This window comes from Panthera onca, chromosome B2, assembly GCF_046562875.1.
Source record: "Panthera onca isolate mPanOnc1 chromosome B2, mPanOnc1 haplotype 2, whole genome shotgun sequence".
NCBI classification, from domain to species: Eukaryota; Metazoa; Chordata; class Mammalia; order Carnivora; family Felidae; genus Panthera; species Panthera onca.
In genome coordinates this window covers 97,804,662-97,822,709 of record NC_138343.1, presented here as the reverse complement: position 1 = coordinate 97,822,709, position 18,048 = coordinate 97,804,662, and the positions used below count along the sequence as shown (strand labels likewise).

Below are 18,048 nucleotides of genomic sequence, written 5' to 3'. Positions count from 1 at the left end.
ATTTAGATGTGTAAACTTCAGGAATTTGGGGGGGATTTTTTTTGTTGTTTTTTTTAGAAACCAGATTGATAGGACATGAGCCTTAAAAAAAAAAAAGTTATTATTTTAGTTTTGTTTCTCTAATCACACAGTATTGGGGAAAAGATGGACCTTTAATACATACTTGTCACTTTTTGTTAACCACACTACCCTGTCACATCAAATATAGTAGACTCTCAAGTACAGGGTTCTAGATTCACTATGTCAAAGGGCAGAAAACCTTTATTTGTTAATCAGTTGAGCTTCTCTAAAATATAAGCAAAATTGATAACATACTATAAATAAAAGATTTAAAGCAAACTCGCAAAGTTAGTTTCTCGAAGATTGTTTTACTCAGCCACAGAGAAAACATGCCCTGCAGTACTTACTTTTATGGGTTTAAGTAACTACTTTTTATTTTTCATAGTATTTCTTCTCCTATTGTGAAGTGTTATTGTAGATGTAATAATAATTAACACTCCTTTCAACTTAAGACATCTAGGCAGAGGTTAGTGAGTTTTCATTTCCTGACAAGATACACAGGGGTTGATGTTTTGGTTGGTTGAGTTTTGGATGTACAAACACATTGGTCTTATTTTGTATCAGTGACAGTCCACAGGGTTGGTTGCTATGTGCTGAACTTTCTGTTCTAGACTTTCTGCCAAGTACTTTATGCAAAACTCTGGTTTTAGTGAAACAGGTTTTATTGTTTTTAGTCTGTGTCGTATTATAAGCTCTTGTCAGCCATATGATGCAAACAGAGGAGTTGGTATGTATATATGGCCATGAAAACAAACCACTAAAACAAGCCTGTCTCTGTTCAACTGGTTGTTTTTCCTCCCATTCCTGTAGCCTCAGTTCATGTTGTTTACTGCTGAGAGGCCTGAGATGGTGTAATTTTCTTTTCTAGGAACTTGGAATTAGAATTCCTCGACCACTAGGACACGGACCAAGCAGATTCATCCCAGAAAAGGAGGTATGTTGTTTGTGAAAGTACATAGTGAACTGTATGCTTTTAAGGAAAAGCTTTCATGACCCACATCTTGGCATCTGAACAACTGTTGGACAACAACATGTTTTACGCAGAGTTGATCGCAGTTAATCATCATGCTTTGGCAGTGAATCTGTGGGATTAGAAAGCTGTTATAGTCATGTTGATTTCTAGTATTTCATGACGCTTTTCTAACACCCATATTTAATCTAGGAAAGGCAAGACTTGTTTTTGACCAGTAATACTCCATCTCTTTATATTTAGATGTTTAGTTAGGTGCATGCTCATAAGCTGAGTTACTTGGTCTTGACCATCTCCACAGGCTGGTGTCAGTGCTAGATTGGATGTTTAATTCTAAATATGTAAAACTCCTATGCTTTAGATCTCCTTAAATTTTGGTTCTCCTTAAATTGAGACTAGGCGTTATAAGGAAAGGGTAAAGTCTTTAGAGTCCGTTTGCAAGCTCTGCAAATTTGATAATCTAAATCTGCTTCTTTATCTGGATTCTGGCCAAGTCTGCAAGCAGCCTATCTAGGTGGCCTTTAATGTTCGGCCTTTGTTTTTTATCTACTACCTACTACATAATATTCAACTGTTTATTCTTCTGTCTTGCTGCTAGTTGAGTTAAAGTTTCAGAATTATAACCTTTCTCTCAAGCCAAATTTAACCTGCTTGTAGATGACACTTAAAAAAAATACGTATGCACTGCATTCTAACACCAATTTACAATTTATGTAACCATGGTTTTCCTCTCTTTCATACAGATTCTCCAAGTGGGAAGTGAAGACGCACAGATGCATGCTTTATTTGCAGATTCTTTTGCTGCTTTGGGTCGTTTGGATAACATTACATTAGTGATGGTTTTTCACCCACAGTATCTAGAAAGTTTCCTAAAGACTCAACACTATCTACTGCAAATGGATGGGCCATTGCCCCTACATTATCGGCACTACATTGGAATAATGGTTTGTAAACATTAAATGAAAAATTCCTTCTGCCTCCTTTATTAATCGTTTTAAGAGATGGTTAATGCTTTAAACAAAGGGATGAATACTTATATTCTGACTTCTAATTGGATTCCTGTTAGGTAGTATGTGGTTTTCCTCTTACTAAATAAGTATACTCTCAGATGTATCTGTAAAAAGAAACAAGTGTTTATACATTATTAAGAACCATTTTCCATTAAATGAGAATAAAGAAGAACACAGGATCTATTCCACTGTTACAAATAGTTCACATTGACATAAGTGGCACTACTCCTGTTCGATTTGTAAATTATACTCCATTATTTTATGGTTGGCACCTTAATTGAAGTTAATCTGAGGATCTGAAAGTTATATAAATACAATTCCTAAGGCTCAAATACTTTTATCAGCTATTCAGTTTGTTTTTGGGATATTTCTGAGGTCTTTCTATGGTGTGTGTGATTTTTTTTAATGTTTATATGAAACTGCATTTCTGTGGTTTATGAAAAATTTGCAAACAGACTAATCAAACACTTGCTGTTTTACCCATTATAAAGGAAAAATATTCATAGTTTAAAATTTTAATATTTATAGTTAGATTGATCTTTTTGTTTTCTCTTAAGGCTGCAGCAAGACATCAGTGTTCCTACTTAGTGAACCTCCATGTAAATGATTTCCTTCATGTTGGTGGAGACCCCAAATGGCTTAATGGTTTAGAGAATGCTCCTCAAAAACTACAAAATTTAGGAGAACTTAATAAAGTGTTAGCCCATAGACCTTGGCTTATTACCAAAGAACATATTGAGGTAAGTAGAAGTGTAATGTATCTAAGGTGTCACTTAAAAAAAGATTTTTTTTTAAATAGACTTTAATCTTTAGAGCAATTTTAGGTTTACAGAAAAATGGCACAGAATATTCTCATATTCTGCCCTCCTGAGACTCCCCCCAAGTCTCTTTTACTAACATCTAGCATTAGTATAACATTTGCTATAATTAAAGAATCAATATTGATCAATTAACTATTAACTAAAATCTGGGGCTTACCTTATGGTTCACTCTTTGTGTTGTATAGTTCTATGGGTTTTGACAAATGCTAATGTCATCTATCCACCATTACACCATCATACAAAGTCGTTTCACTACTCTAAAAATCCTGTGGGCTCCACCTATTCATCTCCCTCCCCTTTTCCCTGAAACCCTGTAACTACTGATGTTTTTACTGTCTATAGTTTTGCCTTTTCCAGAATGTTACATAGTTGGAATCATACAGTATGTCATCTTTTCAGATGAGCTTCTTTTACTTATCAGTTTGCATTTACAGTTCCTCCATGCATTTCCCATGGAAAATTTATTTTATTTATTACTGAATAATAATACACCAGTGTATGGAGTTACCATAGTTTGTTTGAAAGCCATCTTGGGTTACTTCTGGTTTTGAGCAGTTACAATATAGCTGCTGTAAACATTCACATGCAGGGGTTTTTTGGTGAACATAAGTTTTCAAAACAGGTAAATAATTAGGAATGTGATTGTTGGATTGCATGGTAAGCCTGTGTTTAGCTTTGTAAGAAACTGGGAAAAGGTCTTTCAAAGTGACTGTACCAGTTTGCATTCCCAGAAACAGTGGATGAGCATTCCTATTTCTCCATATCCTCACCAGCACTTGGTGTATCAGTGTTTTGGATTTTAGCCATTCTGATAGGTGTAAAGTGGCATCTTGTGTATCTTTTTAAAATGCCATTTAAATCAGTGCCTTCTGGTTCTAAGTAGATTGACATTCCCTAAAAGTATCTACCATGCAGTAGAAATTCTTAAAAATACAACATATTTTTGGGCTTATCTTTCTATTTCATAAAACATTTTCAATACGATTATATAATTGAAGCATCTTATTAAGATATAAGATCTGAAATTGATTAATGTAGTATCTATTATATTGTCTGGTAATGCAAAATTACACAGGATTATAAAACAAATAATGAAGCAGAAGGGATATGATATGCAAGACTTTGAAGAATCGTAGACTTTACCTTGAACATAATTTTTTAAATAATTATAATTTGATGATTTAGGAATATGCAGAGTCAAGTTCAAACTACTAACTTTAAAATTCCTTGAGACAGTTTGATAATAAAGAAAAACACAGGCATATTTTATACAGTAGCTTCCACTTTAAATACAGATTTATTACATTTAGATTGAGACTTTGAACTAACAGTGAAAGCATTCAGAATCCGGCATCTGAAATATGGCAACTGCTTTTAAACAAAAAACATTCTATTACATTTTAAAATCAGGATTTCAGAGAATCAAAATAATAATGAGTATGTCATTATCAGGTTATGTTAAGCTCTGTTTGTAAATACATAATTCATAAAAAATTATATTAGCAAACTCTGGGTTCTATGTGTCTCAAATTATAATTGTATCCTAGGTTTTATACAGTGACTACTCCTGTTTTTAAGTTTATTTATTTATTTTGAGAGAGAGCACATGCGTGCACCTGCACACATGAGCAGGGGAGGGGCAGGGAGAGAACCTCAAGCAGGCTCAATGCTGCAGGCTCAACACTGTCAGCTCAGAGCCTGATGTGGGGCTCAAACCCATGAACCATGAGATCATGACTTAAGCTGAAATCAAATCAGATGGATGCCTAACCGACTGAGCTACCCAGGTGCCTCCTAATCCTAAATTTTTTAATTTTTTTAACGTTTATTTATTTTTGAGACAGAGAGAGACAGAACATGAACGGGGGAGGGGCAGAAAGAGAGGGAGACACAGAATCAGAAGCAGGCTCCAGGCTCTGAGCCATCAACCCAGAGCCCGACGCGGGGCTCGAACTCACGGACCGCGAGATCGTGACCTGAGCTGAAGTCGGACGCTTAACCGACTGAGCCACCCAGGCGCCCCTGTTTTAAATAGATTAAATACCAAGATGAACTATTTACTTTTACCAACACCATAACCAGTATAAAAGTATGTTCTTTTTTTTTCTTAAGGGACTTTTAAAAGCTGAAGAGCACAGCTGGTCCCTTGCAGAACTGGTACATGCAGTGGTTCTCCTCACACACTATCATTCTCTTGCCTCATTCACATTTGGCTGTGGAATCAGTCCAGAAATTCATTGTGATGGTGGCCACACATTCAGACCTCCTTCTGTTAGTAACTACTGCATCTGTGACATTACAAATGGCAATCACAGTGTGGATGAGATGCAGGTCAACTCAGCAGGAAATGTTTCAGTAAGTATCTATTATTTGTTACAGGATTGTCTTAAGACTAATCATAATGATTGCTGCTATATTATTTTTTCATGTGACTTCTTAGAAAACCTACCCTGTTAAGCCCCTCTACCTGTTCATTCAGCAAGTATTTACTGACTGCCTATAAATGCTCAGCAGTAGTTTAGTGCTAAGGGACATATAAAATTATAAGACCCTTTAGGAGGTTACACTCAAGTGTAATTTTAGGATCAAGAGCCACCAGCATATGCCCCATGAGAGCCAGCTAGTGTTGAATGTGTGCTGCAGTGAGATGAGGGGAGGCTGAGACCCTGCAAGTTAGTGGTGGAGACTCCCTGATGCTGATCACATTCTTTTCCTCTCTTTTGCATAAAAGAAACAGGCTGGTTTCTTAATTATATTTTAGAAGAGTTAATCAGCCTTTATCTAGAAATTTCTCCTTTTAAAATTCTTTTTCATGTTTAACTTGGCACAAATATATATGTAAGTGAAAGTAAATTTATTAAAATGTTTTCTATTCCTTCTCTGGGTTTTATATTTTCTCAATTTTGTTATTCCCTTGAAACAGATTAGAACAAGTTGAATGTTCTATAAGCAGATTTTAATTCCTGAATACAATGAGTCAAAATCCCCTTTGCATTCTTTTGCTATAGTGAAAAGATTTCCAAAGAGAAATCACAGAAACAACATCACAGTCTTCTGAATACTTTGCATGCATACATTTTTCGGTTATATTATTCCTTTGAAACAGATTTGAACAGGTCGAATTACCTTTAATGTATATATTTGACTGTGGGCAGGTTGCCTCCCTGAGCCTCTGTTCTTTCATGTCTAAATAGAGGTCAGACATAAGGTTATTTGAGGTGTAAATGAAATGTCTCTAAAGAAATAAAAGGCCTAGTACAGCTGGTATTATTTATCAGGTGCTAAATAAAAAGTAGCATTTACATATGGTGAGATTAGCACATGAAGGAAAATAATTTTCCCAGGATTGATCACTTGTGAGCTGATCACAAGGCCCAAGACCATCAGTTTCACCCTGTTGAGCCACCTGGATTAATGTTATAGGCCGTAATATTGGCCACTGATCATTTATTAAAACTTATATGAGATGGTCTAAGGAAAAATATATATATATCAGTTGTTAGGATGCTTGGAGTTGGATTGTGGTCCTTCCCCACCTTTGATTTAGGACAAGGCTGAAGAAAATAATGGGGTTGGGGGTAGTCTTACAGTGCCTTTGGAAGGGCCAGAACTTGCCTTAAATCTTCCTCAACCACATAAGTATTTCATGTATTAGTGCTTGAGAGAATTGGAATGTAGGATGGGTTCAACTACACAAAAGGAAAAGATATCTACCACTTCTTTTTAATATGAAGTGAAGAGGCCACCTCTTAGTGCTAAAATGGTATGTAGTACATGAACACGCCTTCTTTCATTACAAAAAATTCCAAAATTTGTACTTTTTGTGTGGGAGTGTAGAAAGGCAAGAATGCTTTCCTGAACAACGGATGAATTAGCAGTAGCTTTAGTTTGTTTGTACATAGGTACAGTTGGAGCACTAGGTATGTATGTACTCTGGACTACTTAGAAGTAGGTTTTTGAATGTAACAAGTCAACTTGAGTTGTAATATATTTTGGGAAATCAGTTCAGTATACATTGTGACTGTAAACATTGTACTGTAAATGTTCTGTAGTTTTTCCCTAATAAAATTTTTGGGGTAAAGGGTAAAAAAAAAAATAGCACAAGGCTAAAAAAGTACTTGCTTGTTTCTAGTTATTCCTCTGTTACATGAGGTTAGTAGTAAAATAATAGAAATTTTAAATTTCTCTACTCGTCCCTGAGTTTGCTATTTAAAAGGTTTATGGCCCACACTGAGGGCATTTGTCAGTGAGCTAATATAGTTTATTCTTCAGGTATGTATCAGATGTCTGACTCAGTTCAATTCAGATACAAGTGGTTAAAAAACCAAAAGAATTTCCTCATACGATATTAACATTTTAATATCAAAATTAAATGCCTTTTTTTTTTTTTTAACACTAACAACTTTAATAGATTTTTTAAGGAGCAAAAGAAATGTACTTTATTTCCTTTACTTCTTCACTTTAAATCAATCAAGAATTGTCTTTCATAAGAATACTTAAAATTTGGGCTGTTTTAGGAGAAGGTAGCTACACAAAACAGGTAGTATAATGAAGGATAATGTGAGTTGACAAAAACCTTAATATTTTTTTATATATATATATATTTATATATATATATATAAATATATATATATATATATATATTTTTTTTTTTTTTTGTAAACCTTGGGTCATTCTTTTCAGCCCTTTATTTGGCCACTGACTCTCTCTGAGGAGTAATTAAGGAGAACTATGTACCAGAAGAACCTTTAATACATCATAGAAACACTTTCTATCATGAAATTGTGAGAGGAAGTACTCACTATAGGGTGCTTCAGTATAACTGTTAGGATCATACGAAAATATAAAGCACCAGTAGTATAGATTTTTTGTCTCTTAATGTAGAATTATCCTTACAAGCTTTCTGCAACAAATATTTTGCAAATATCTACTATGTGCCAGGTACTATGCTGGGCTCTGAATATATACTCGTAAATTAGACAGGTCCCCTGTCTTTATGAAGGTTTGGTTTGAGGGAGGCAGGCATTAAACCAGTATCATGCAGTAACAATTACAAATTGTATCTGGTGCTCTGAAGGAATGAGCAGAATGCTGTGTGAGAATAATTAGGGTGGCAAGGTTTGGGATGGGGGGACAGGACAGGAAAAGCAAGTAAGCTGACATGAGTAGGACCAATGGGTGTAAACCAGGAAAAGAGTATAAGAGTAGGGGAAGAACATTCCTAGCAAAAGATATGTATAATGAGGAAAACATTAGTTTTGTGTTTGAACACTGAGATTTGAAATTGGAAGATTTCTTACTGTTTTATAAGATAAATTCCACAGATTTGATCCCAGTTCCATAGTAAGGATGCAGCAGGGTATTGTTTGGCTAGTTCAAGTCCACTGGCCAGTCCTCCTGTGTCTGTCAGACCTATTAATACAGATGTCACTGCTCTAGTCATCCCAGCAAGTGACAGTTGCCAACCCCATTTGCAGAGGTCATGTGGAGAATTCCAGCCCTGTAAGGACACATTTCATTCTTAATTGGTAAATTTGAGCTGATTACTATAATTTGAAGATGATAGACACGTGTTGACAGTGTGCCCAAATGTGCATAGTTGAAGCAAAACCACTTAAACTTTGTATCTTATTTAAGCTGTTGTAAGTTGATGATTAGTGTTAAATTTTAATTCTTAAAACTTAGCATTAACAGTAATGACATTATTACTAATTTTTTAAGGTAAAAATATTGTGTTCTTAAAAAACTTATTTTAAAATCTGTAGACCTGTATATGTACACCAAAATATTTTCATTTTTTTATTCATTCACGTACATTAAAATTATAAGATCTATTTTTCCTATATTCTGTTGTCTCATAAGAATTTGTGTCTTAATAAAAGAAAATTTTTAAATTTCATCCTTTGTCTGAAATATACAACATTAATTATATTTTCTCTTCAGGTAAGTGATTCCTTCTTTGAGGTCGAAGCCCTCATGGAAAAGATGAGGCAGTTACAGGAATGTCGAGATGAAGAAGAGGCAAGTCAGGAAGAGATGGCTTCACGTTTTGAAATAGAAAAAAGAGAGAGCATGTTTGTCTTCTCTTCAGGTAAAAGCAATCATTACATAGGCAACAAAATTTCTATTGCTTACAAAAAAGATCCCCACTTTTTTTAATGTTTGTTTACTTTTGAGAAAGAGAATCCCAAGCAGGCTTCACGCTATCAGCACAAAGCCCAACTTGGTGCTTGATCTCAGGAACCATGGGATCATGACTGAGCCAAACTTGAGTCAGATGCTTAACAGAGTGAGCCACCCAGGTGGGGGTGAGAATTTAGATAAATTTTTATCTTTTTTTTAACTTTTATCTTTTAATTGTATTAGAGAATTTAAATAATAGTTTTAAAACATAAATCCAAATATGTTTTCCTTTTAGATAAGCTATTATTGCATAGGTGTTCCTACCTATAAATAAAGCAGGCAACCTAGAAAAAGAAGTTATAGTATAAATAGCACTAGACTAAAAGAGGACATTTGATTTGGGTTTTTATACTAAAATCACTGCTAATAAACTTTGTGAATGTAAGGCACTTAACATATGAATGCTCTCTTTTTTCTCTTCTTTAAAATTAGGATATTGGGGGTGCCTGGGTGGCTCAGTTGGTTAAGCGTTTGACTCTTGAGTTTGGCTCAAGTCATGATCTCACAATTTGTGAGATCAAGCCCCGAGTCAGGCTCTGCACAGCCTGCTGAGGATTCTCTCTCTCCCTTTCTCTCTGCCCCTCTCCCATTCACATACTCTCTATAAATAAATAAACATTAAAGAAATTAAATAAAATTAGGAAATTTTATAAGCCCTGAGATTACTTTTTAGCTTTAAAATAAAATGATTTGTGAAATGATTTGTCAGTTGTTAGACAACTGATGACAAATGTAAATTCTTTATGTTTGGCCTTTATATACAGGCTATACAATTTAATATATAAATCAGGTAATTTACAGGAAATGTATTTTGATAACAGCGAAAGAGTGTATGTGTTAAATACCAAGTTTCCTAATAGCAAACAAAAAATCACATTTTTTCTTAAAGTTTATTTTGATAAAGCAGGAGAGAGATCCCAAGCAGGCTCCTTGCTGTCAGCACAGAGCCTAGTTTCACAAACGTGAGATCATGACCTGAGCCAAAATCAGGAGTCAGATGCTTAACTGACTGAGCCACTGAGGCGCCCCAGAAAAAATCAAATTTGTATAAATGAAGGTTGGATGTTATCTTGTTTCTCCTTGAGGAAAAGTTTTTGTTTCTATTTACTTCAAACGAACATGAAAGCAATCCAGAAAGGCTTTAGAGCATTTCAGGAAACACTGTAAAAATGATTCACCATTGCAGTATTGTTTCTAGAACCCTTTGAGGTGTTAGATCATATTATATATTGTAGGACATTAATATTTAACCAGAAATCATTCAAGTGCTAAAGTATAGAGCATAGATGATTTATCACCATAAAGATTATCCAAAAGGGTGTTCAGACTTTAAGTACATGCTTTTAAGTAGAACTGGGAACACAGAGGGTATATAGGAAAGAGAAAAATGCAAAGCATAAAAAATTCAACCATGAATATTTTTATAATAGATACATTGCATTTATTGGTAAGTAAGCTACTTCTCTTTATGGTTTTAAGACTTAAGTTGGTTACTCACTGTCAGAGGGCTATCCTGTTTTTACTTATTATAGGTAAAATGAATTTTAACTAGCATTCTGTTTTTGAAAAGCTTTAAGTGGCTTTTTTTTTTTTTTTAATTATTTCAGATGATGAAGAAGTTACACCAGCAAGAGATGTATCTCGTCACTTTGAGGATACTAGTTACGGCTATAAGGATTTCTCTAGACACGGGATGCATGTTCCAACATTTCGAGTACAGGTAAAATTGCACATGACTAGTTAGAAATAGTTCAGTCTGACTTAAAATAAGAAAAAGCCCCCTGGATTTGAGAATTCTAGAATGTTGAAGAAGTAACTTTTCTTTATCAGGCAATTCCTTTAAATATATTTATTTTATTGTTGAAGTTCATAAATCAGATATCAAAACACGTTCACCCATAAAACTAAATGACAGTAATGGGTTAGGTTCCCAGATGGTGTGCCAAAACTCAAGTTCATAATATATCTAAACAATGAATAATACTAGCATTTATAGCATTGGTTTTTCTCCTCCTCTCCTATTGAGCCCCAGCATTAAAGTGAGGCCCTGATATGCACCAGGCCTGAGTAACAAGAGAAATGTCCCCAGCATCCCAAGCATTATGTAAAAGTGAGTAGAGGGAAAGAGGATGAAAAATTCAAAAGTAAAAGATGTGCTTTATTTACTTTTTTAGGGAGAGTAAGCTTTTGCTTGGTTTGTTTTCTTTATAACTTGGATGAGTTCTTACAGATAGCACAGACAGTAAACCATGACAATTACAGTATCCTAATTCCCTGTGAAATATGTACTGAATGTTATTTGGAGCAATGAACATTTTTGAGGGCTTTAAATTAAACTTTGAGAGGATTCACATAAATAGTGATGTGGGGAGTAGAATTATTTTTGGTAGACCCAGTTTCTTTAGCTCCAAAATCATGAACTCTGAAATATACATTAAAACTTCCTCTGTATAATTCTGTATCTATTGAGTCTATGGAAACTTAGGGACCTAGTGGTCGTCTAGGATACTACTAGGCTCCTTTGTTCTTGCTTGGTAGAAGGCACGATGCTAAAAGTGCGTTGCAAATATATCTCGGGAGCAACAGTAGCTGTATTCTCTGTTTCCACAGTAAAAGTTAAGAATCATCAGTTAATCAATTATTGATTGATTAATTCATCAATTCTGTTCTTTAAGCTTTGTAAGACTGCTCTCAATCCAGTCCATTAATAGAAACATCAGCATAACTATTTCTTAAATAGCCTATTGTATAAAAATTTAGGTAAATATTTAATTCAGATGAGTTGTTATTCCCAACTTCCACAGTTATTGTGAGGGTCCAGTGTTAATAACTATTTTATCAAAATTATGAAAATTTGGGAACTAGAAAATTGTGTTTCTTCGCTCAAGGGATGAAGATGTTTAAAGGGACAAAAATTAGGCACAAGGAAGAGTTACAGAATATTTCTACTTGATAGTATAATTGTGTCATGAAATACAATAATTAGAATTGAAGAGATCATGTGGGTTGGAAATGTTATGGCGTGAGTTAGGATTTGAGAGATTTGCATGGTCCAAAAGCATGGGCATTGTAAAGCAGAGGAGACTATAAGCAATAATTGAGCTTAGATTGAGGGAAGCGATCATAAAGAAATTGGCTGGGCTGCTGAGTGCTTCAAGCAAAGGATTCCTACTTCTGATTACTGTGAAGCTAGTTCAAAATCGGTCAGGTTTGTAGGTTTTAACCAGAGTAATAACATGTCAAAGAGGTGTTTCAGGAAAATAAACATGAGAGCAACGTAGAAGTAGCATAGGGGCTTATTTTGCTTGAGGTAGAAAGAAAGGAAGCAGGGAGATTTAGTGTAAGAAAACTAATTAGGAGATTCAGTTAATTATGCTAAGAATTAGGAGGTAGGAGGAAAAGGAATGAGTGATGGTTGTATTAAATTAAAAATTTACAAACTTTGAGGACCATTTAAATAGCTGCAGCAATGGAAAAGGAGAGAGGACTTCCAAGATGGGTCATCTCTGGATGCTGAGTGAGGAGACGGGGAGAGAGAGAGAGCGCGCGAGCTGAAAATGGGTAGCCTGTGTTTAGGAGAGAAGAATTCCACTGGTTTTTAAGCTCACTGAATTACAAAAGGTTTGCATGCTGCAGAGAACATACTAGAAAGGCAGTGGATTCCAACTGCCAGTAATCTCACCTAGGTCTACTGCTTTGCCATATGAACTATACTTGGCCACATTTTAATTATTCACATTTGTTCTGTTCTCTGTATTTAGGACTATTGCTGGGAAGACCATGGTTATTCTTTGGTAAATCGCCTTTATCCAGATGTGGGACAGTTGATTGATGAAAAATTTCACATTGCTTACAATCTTACTTATAATACAATGGCAATGCACAAAGATGTTGATACCTCAATGCTTAGACGGGCTATTTGGAACTATATTCACTGCATGTTTGGAATAAGGTTAGTTTGTTATGTTTACAAAGAAATATTTTCCTTTGAGCTAAATTATTCAAGTGCTTGGAACATATATACACAGAGATGCACTATATATATGTATATATATATTACATATATGTATAATATAATAGTCATAAACCATTCCTTCCCCAATAGCTTATTTTTATGCCACTTATGAGTCAAAGAACCAATTTAATGCAGCTTGGTTTATTTCCTCTCTCCTAGCTAGGCAGAAGGGAAAGTTAGGGACATGGCCTCTGGCCCATAGAGGAAAAGTTTGTCACCAGACATCTTTGATATCTTTTCTCTTTGTATCATCGTCTTGGAACTAAGTACCCTTATAGTGCCCTCCTGGCTATTCTCAAGCTCCTTCTGAAGAGTACCTGCTCCCATGATACTTCATCAAAATGCAAAACTTTCATATCCTGTTAGGTATTCAGCCATATTATGTTATGCAGGAAATGCAGCCATTATATACCACCTTCTAACAGATGTACATAAACACTATGCTATAGGGTTTTCTGATTATTTCAGCTGTAAAATCAGGTTTTCTCTTGCTATTCATTTTATCAGTGACTGGACTATTAGCTTCCAGAATAGTAGTAGAACCAGCTTTGCAAGAGCTGAAACACAAGAGACTTCAGTCCCTGGATGTTCTAGAAACTATAACTCAGTGGAGCAGAGCAGACACTTGTGACTGTAACCATCTTGGCTTAAAGCAGAACAGCTTATCCTAAGTGTAGACACTGTGAGGCTGACTATAAATCATCCTTCCCTCTGGAATAATCATCTGCCAATCCCCCACCATTTTTTTCCTCATCTGATACCAGAAACTCCTGGAAACATGGGGAAAAATAATTATTAATTATTTTCATTTACACAAGTGGATTATGATCTATATATCATGCAGTAGTAACCAGAAATATTAATTTGTGGACTTCTTAATTTTAACAATACTCAAATTGTTTCCACAATTTCCTCAGTGTGATTGCTTCTTTGATTATAAATATATACTGTTGCTTGGGTACTGGCAAATTTTCTATTCATTTCCCTAACTTCTCTGTTTCTTATCCTCTTTATATTCACTCATTCACCTCCAATTAAACATTATAAAGCAGTTGTTTTTGAGAGATAGCTGCCTACACAGGGAGGGAAGAAGAATACAGCATTTATTAATGTCCATACTTTCAAAAGAAATCAAACTATAAATTGAAAATATATAATTCTCACTTTATCTTTTAACAGATATGACGACTATGACTATGGTGAAATTAACCAGTTATTGGATCGTAGCTTTAAAGTTTATATCAAGACTGTTGTTTGCACTCCCGAAAAGGTTACCAAAAGAATGTATGATAGCTTCTGGAGGCAGTTTAAGCACTCTGAGAAGGTATGTACCTATTGTGGTTTGCCCTGTAACTTAGCAGTGATTCTTACTCTCCTTCATCTAATCTAATGGCTCTCAAATCTTTTCCAACCCAGAGAAGAACATTCCAGCACAGCTGTCTCTGGTGTCCCTTGGAAGGGAATCTCATTATAGTGCTAGAGTAAAAGAATAAAAGACAGGGCATCCAGGGCCCCACTTCAGAAGTGCTGGCGTGGCTGTCACTGCTTGGGAGAATTGTTTATAGATATAAATGGTCTGGTCGTTGAACCATCTTGGTTATTAAACTATTAAGTGATGATTTGGCAGGGGAGGTTGGTATTCTAATAAAGCAATGTCTAGATTTTCTGAAATATAACAAACCTCTAAGAAGAGATGTAATCAAATATAAGCTCCGTATCTATCCAAAAAGAGCATCAGATGGCTTTCATTTTGAGACAAATTCAAGACTTCTAAGTTATTCAGTGGCACACAGAAAATGTACTTATTTTGGGGGGATACTAGCACTGAAAAACTGGGAATGCTTACAACTGTACCTTAAATAATGTGTTTTATATTCAGGTTCATGTTAATCTGCTTCTTATAGAAGCTAGGATGCAAGCAGAACTCCTCTACGCTCTGAGAGCCATTACCCGCTATATGACCTGATGCCTTTCCTCCATTAAAGATAATGGAATGATCAGCAGATATAGTCTACAAGGGGAAGGTACTAAGCCCCAGGACCAATGGTAGATAAAAGAATTCAGAAATCCATTGTGCCATGATTCCTTTAGTTTCTGCTATGTTACTGTGGAAATACCACTGCTGGCACGAGCAGTGAATGCTTGGCAGCTTCAAGTGTAGAGCTGTGAAGAAGGGCTGCCATTCACAGTATTCACAGTATTTTGCTTTTTGACAGTACAAGATGCTGTATAACTGTTTTAATACAGCAAATAGTAACTCTCCAAATCCTGTTGCTTTTATGTTAAATAAGATAACAAGAATTGGAGCATGCAAAGAATGGGAGTTGGATAATGACATAAGCTTTTTATACATAAAGAATTTTATTTAGATCCTGGTGCTGCTATTTCTGCTGGTGGAATGAATAGAGTGGCTGTTCCAGTTAAGCTATTAGTAATAAAAGTGAACACTGCTACTATCTGAGCCTACATACATAATTTGCGTGGTTTCAAATTAAACTTGCATATGTGTTTTTTTGCATCTAAAAAAGCCTAGAATTATTACAGCTCGGCAAAGACCATTTCGATGGTAACAGTTCATTTCTTTCATTATAGTTTTTTTTTTAATTCAGCTATTGGATGACATTAAATTACAGTGGCATTCTTAAAGATTTTCTTCAAAAAGCAATCTTAAATGAAAGTGAATAATTATAAGAAAAGCTAGCTATCTTTTGATATGCTGTTTCCCAAGATTCTCGGACACTGGAGGGCAGCTGTCTTGTGCAGTATTTTGTTTCCAGCACTGAAGTTGTGGGAAATGTTGCTGTAGACTGCTGCGCAGTCCCAGGTGCATTCTGCCCCTCTGCTCCTGCCCACCTCGTGGTCCCCACTTTAAAGATTGTGCAGCTCTTTAAAAATAAAGCTGGAAAATATTTTTAGTCAGGTTATCAAATTTGATTTACAAAAATGCTAACTTTGGGAAAAAATGTATTAAGTACTTTGTATTCTGGAAGTGTGAATTGCTTTTGAAGTCTGTCAGTATTATTGGTATTTTTCAATAAATCATTTTTTCTCCAATTTTATGTGCTGTCTCAATCTCATGTAAAATTATGACTTCACAATCAATTACCATTCTGAAGTTCCGTTTACTTTTAATAGCCAAGCAGATTCACAAATAATGCTGTAATCAGATGAGAGACTATTAAATGGCAAACTCTCAATGCCATTTTAAAGGTTACAAAGAGTGGACTTTCATGATCTCCTGTAAGACTTTTATGACCCCATGCCTTGTCCCTTTTGAATGGAGATGTTTTAGAGTTCAAATAATCATTAGAAACAGGGGCACCTGGCTCAGTTGGTGTATGTAACATGCAGCTCTTGATCTCAGGTCCAGGCCCCACATTGGGTGTACAGATTACTTAAAATCCTTTTTAAAAAAATTATAAACAAGGACTAGAGTGACAACAGGACAGAAAATGGCACTGTCAAGTAGAAATAGCTCTAGTTTTAGAACAAACTGAGGGTTGTTGGGTGGAGGGACAGGCTAAATGGACAAGGGACATAAAGGAGGACACTTGTTGAACACTGGATATTATATGTAAGTGATGAATCATTAAATTCTATTACTGAAATTAAAAAAAGGGGGGGAGGTGCTAACATCTTGTTTGATGGTAATAAACACACGTTATTGCTTGAAAGGCCCTGCAAGTAGCATAGGTGGATTTAGCAAATTGTGACTTTGTCTTTACAATAAAGATTTGCCACCAAATATTTTATAGTACATATACATAGCTACAGTTTAAATCCTGGAACTTTATTAATTTGTAGTATGTTTTAATTTTAACATATTTATAAATAATTTTATAGTGTTTTAATCTATATATCATTACATTTAGTAGACTTATAAGCTTAATTTACCGTTACTGGTTAGGAATGCATATTTAACTTCTTCAGGTGAATAGTGTTGATATGCTTTTACTTCAGAGGACACTAAAAAAAAAAAAAAATGTAGCAGGTAATAAAAATATTCATGTCCAGAAAGGGAAAAATCTAGATTTAATCAAATCTGTTATAATAACTGTTACTCATCAAAACATTTTAGCTCAATCTACTACCTAGTAATTTATAATGTGTGGGTGAGAGTAGGGAGGCAAAATGGTTCCTACCTTCAAAGTTCTATATCCTGGTGAGAAGACAAGACTATTAAGTTTCTTTAAATATAAAATATATTGATAATAAGTCCATTTCTTTTTTAAATATTTTTGAGAGGGCAGAGAGAGGGAGACACAGAATCCTAAGCAGGCTCCAGGCTCTGTCAGCAAAGGGCCTGATGTGGATCTCAAACTCATGAACCACAAGATCATGACCTGAACCAAAGTTGGCCACCCAACTGATTGAGCCACCCAGGCACCCCACATAAGTCCATTTCTAATTAGCTTACAATAATATATACATGGTCCTACACATTGAATTTACATCATGCCTTTGCCCTTTTCTGTCTACTGTAGAGTTATAGCAATACAGGTGAACCCAACAAGTTTACATACACTGTACATAGTTAAAATTTTATTCATTTTGCTTAGTTCTTTGTACTTCTTAAAAATAGAAGATCAGGGCACCTGGGTGGCTCAGTTGGTTAAGCATCTGACTCTTGATTTCAGCTCAGGTCATGATATTGTGGTTATGTTAAGCTCTACAACTTCCTCATAAAGTCACAACTTTCAAGGGCAGAAGACACAGCTGACTTTCTTGACACATAGACACAGAGAGGCAAGACAAAATGAGGAGACAGAGAAATTTATCCCAAATGAAAGAACAAGCCAGGACCACAGTCAGAGATCTAAGCAAAACAGATATAAGTATACTCACTGGACTTGAGAAAAGAGTAGAAGACATGAATGAAACCCTTAACACAGAGATAAGGAAAAACATAGCAAAGATAAAGGGCATAAGAAACACACTTGAGGTAATGAACAGCAGGATGGAAGAAGCAGAGAAATGAGTTAATGACAT

At 35.2% G+C, this 18,048-nt stretch overlaps 2 protein-coding genes across 5 annotated transcripts in view; one reads left to right on the top strand and one right to left on the bottom strand.

Moving 5' to 3' along the window:
• The window catches only part of SESN1 (sestrin 1), a 115,331-nt gene extending 99,218 nt beyond the window's left edge, over positions 1-16,113 (top strand). For all 3 annotated transcript variants that reach the window (XM_060616342.3, XM_060616343.2, XM_060616344.2), the window contains exons 2-10: positions 929-994; positions 1,774-1,974; positions 2,598-2,780; positions 4,974-5,216; positions 8,805-8,952; positions 10,652-10,764; positions 12,806-12,996; positions 14,239-14,383; positions 14,939-16,113. In XM_060616342.3, the coding sequence (XP_060472325.1) occupies positions 929-994; positions 1,774-1,974; positions 2,598-2,780; positions 4,974-5,216; positions 8,805-8,952; positions 10,652-10,764; positions 12,806-12,996; positions 14,239-14,383; positions 14,939-15,025 (1,377 nt within the window). In that variant the 3' untranslated portion in view covers positions 15,026-16,113. The remainder of the gene's footprint in view (positions 1-928; positions 995-1,773; positions 1,975-2,597; positions 2,781-4,973; positions 5,217-8,804; positions 8,953-10,651; positions 10,765-12,805; positions 12,997-14,238; positions 14,384-14,938) is intronic.
• The window catches only part of ARMC2 (armadillo repeat containing 2), a 131,954-nt gene continuing 122,165 nt past the window's right edge, over positions 8,260-18,048 (bottom strand). The window contains exons 18-19 of one of the 2 annotated variants that reach the window (XM_078447193.2): positions 16,954-17,025; positions 8,260-8,361 (exon numbers count right to left, since the gene is read on the bottom strand). In XM_078447193.2, coding sequence (XP_078303319.2) covers positions 8,342-8,361; positions 16,954-17,025 — 92 coding nt within the window. In that variant the 3' untranslated portion in view covers positions 8,260-8,341. Of the gene's footprint in view, positions 8,362-16,951; positions 17,026-18,048 lie in introns of those variants that run through there. The other variant, XR_013555705.2, reaches the window with a different exon arrangement.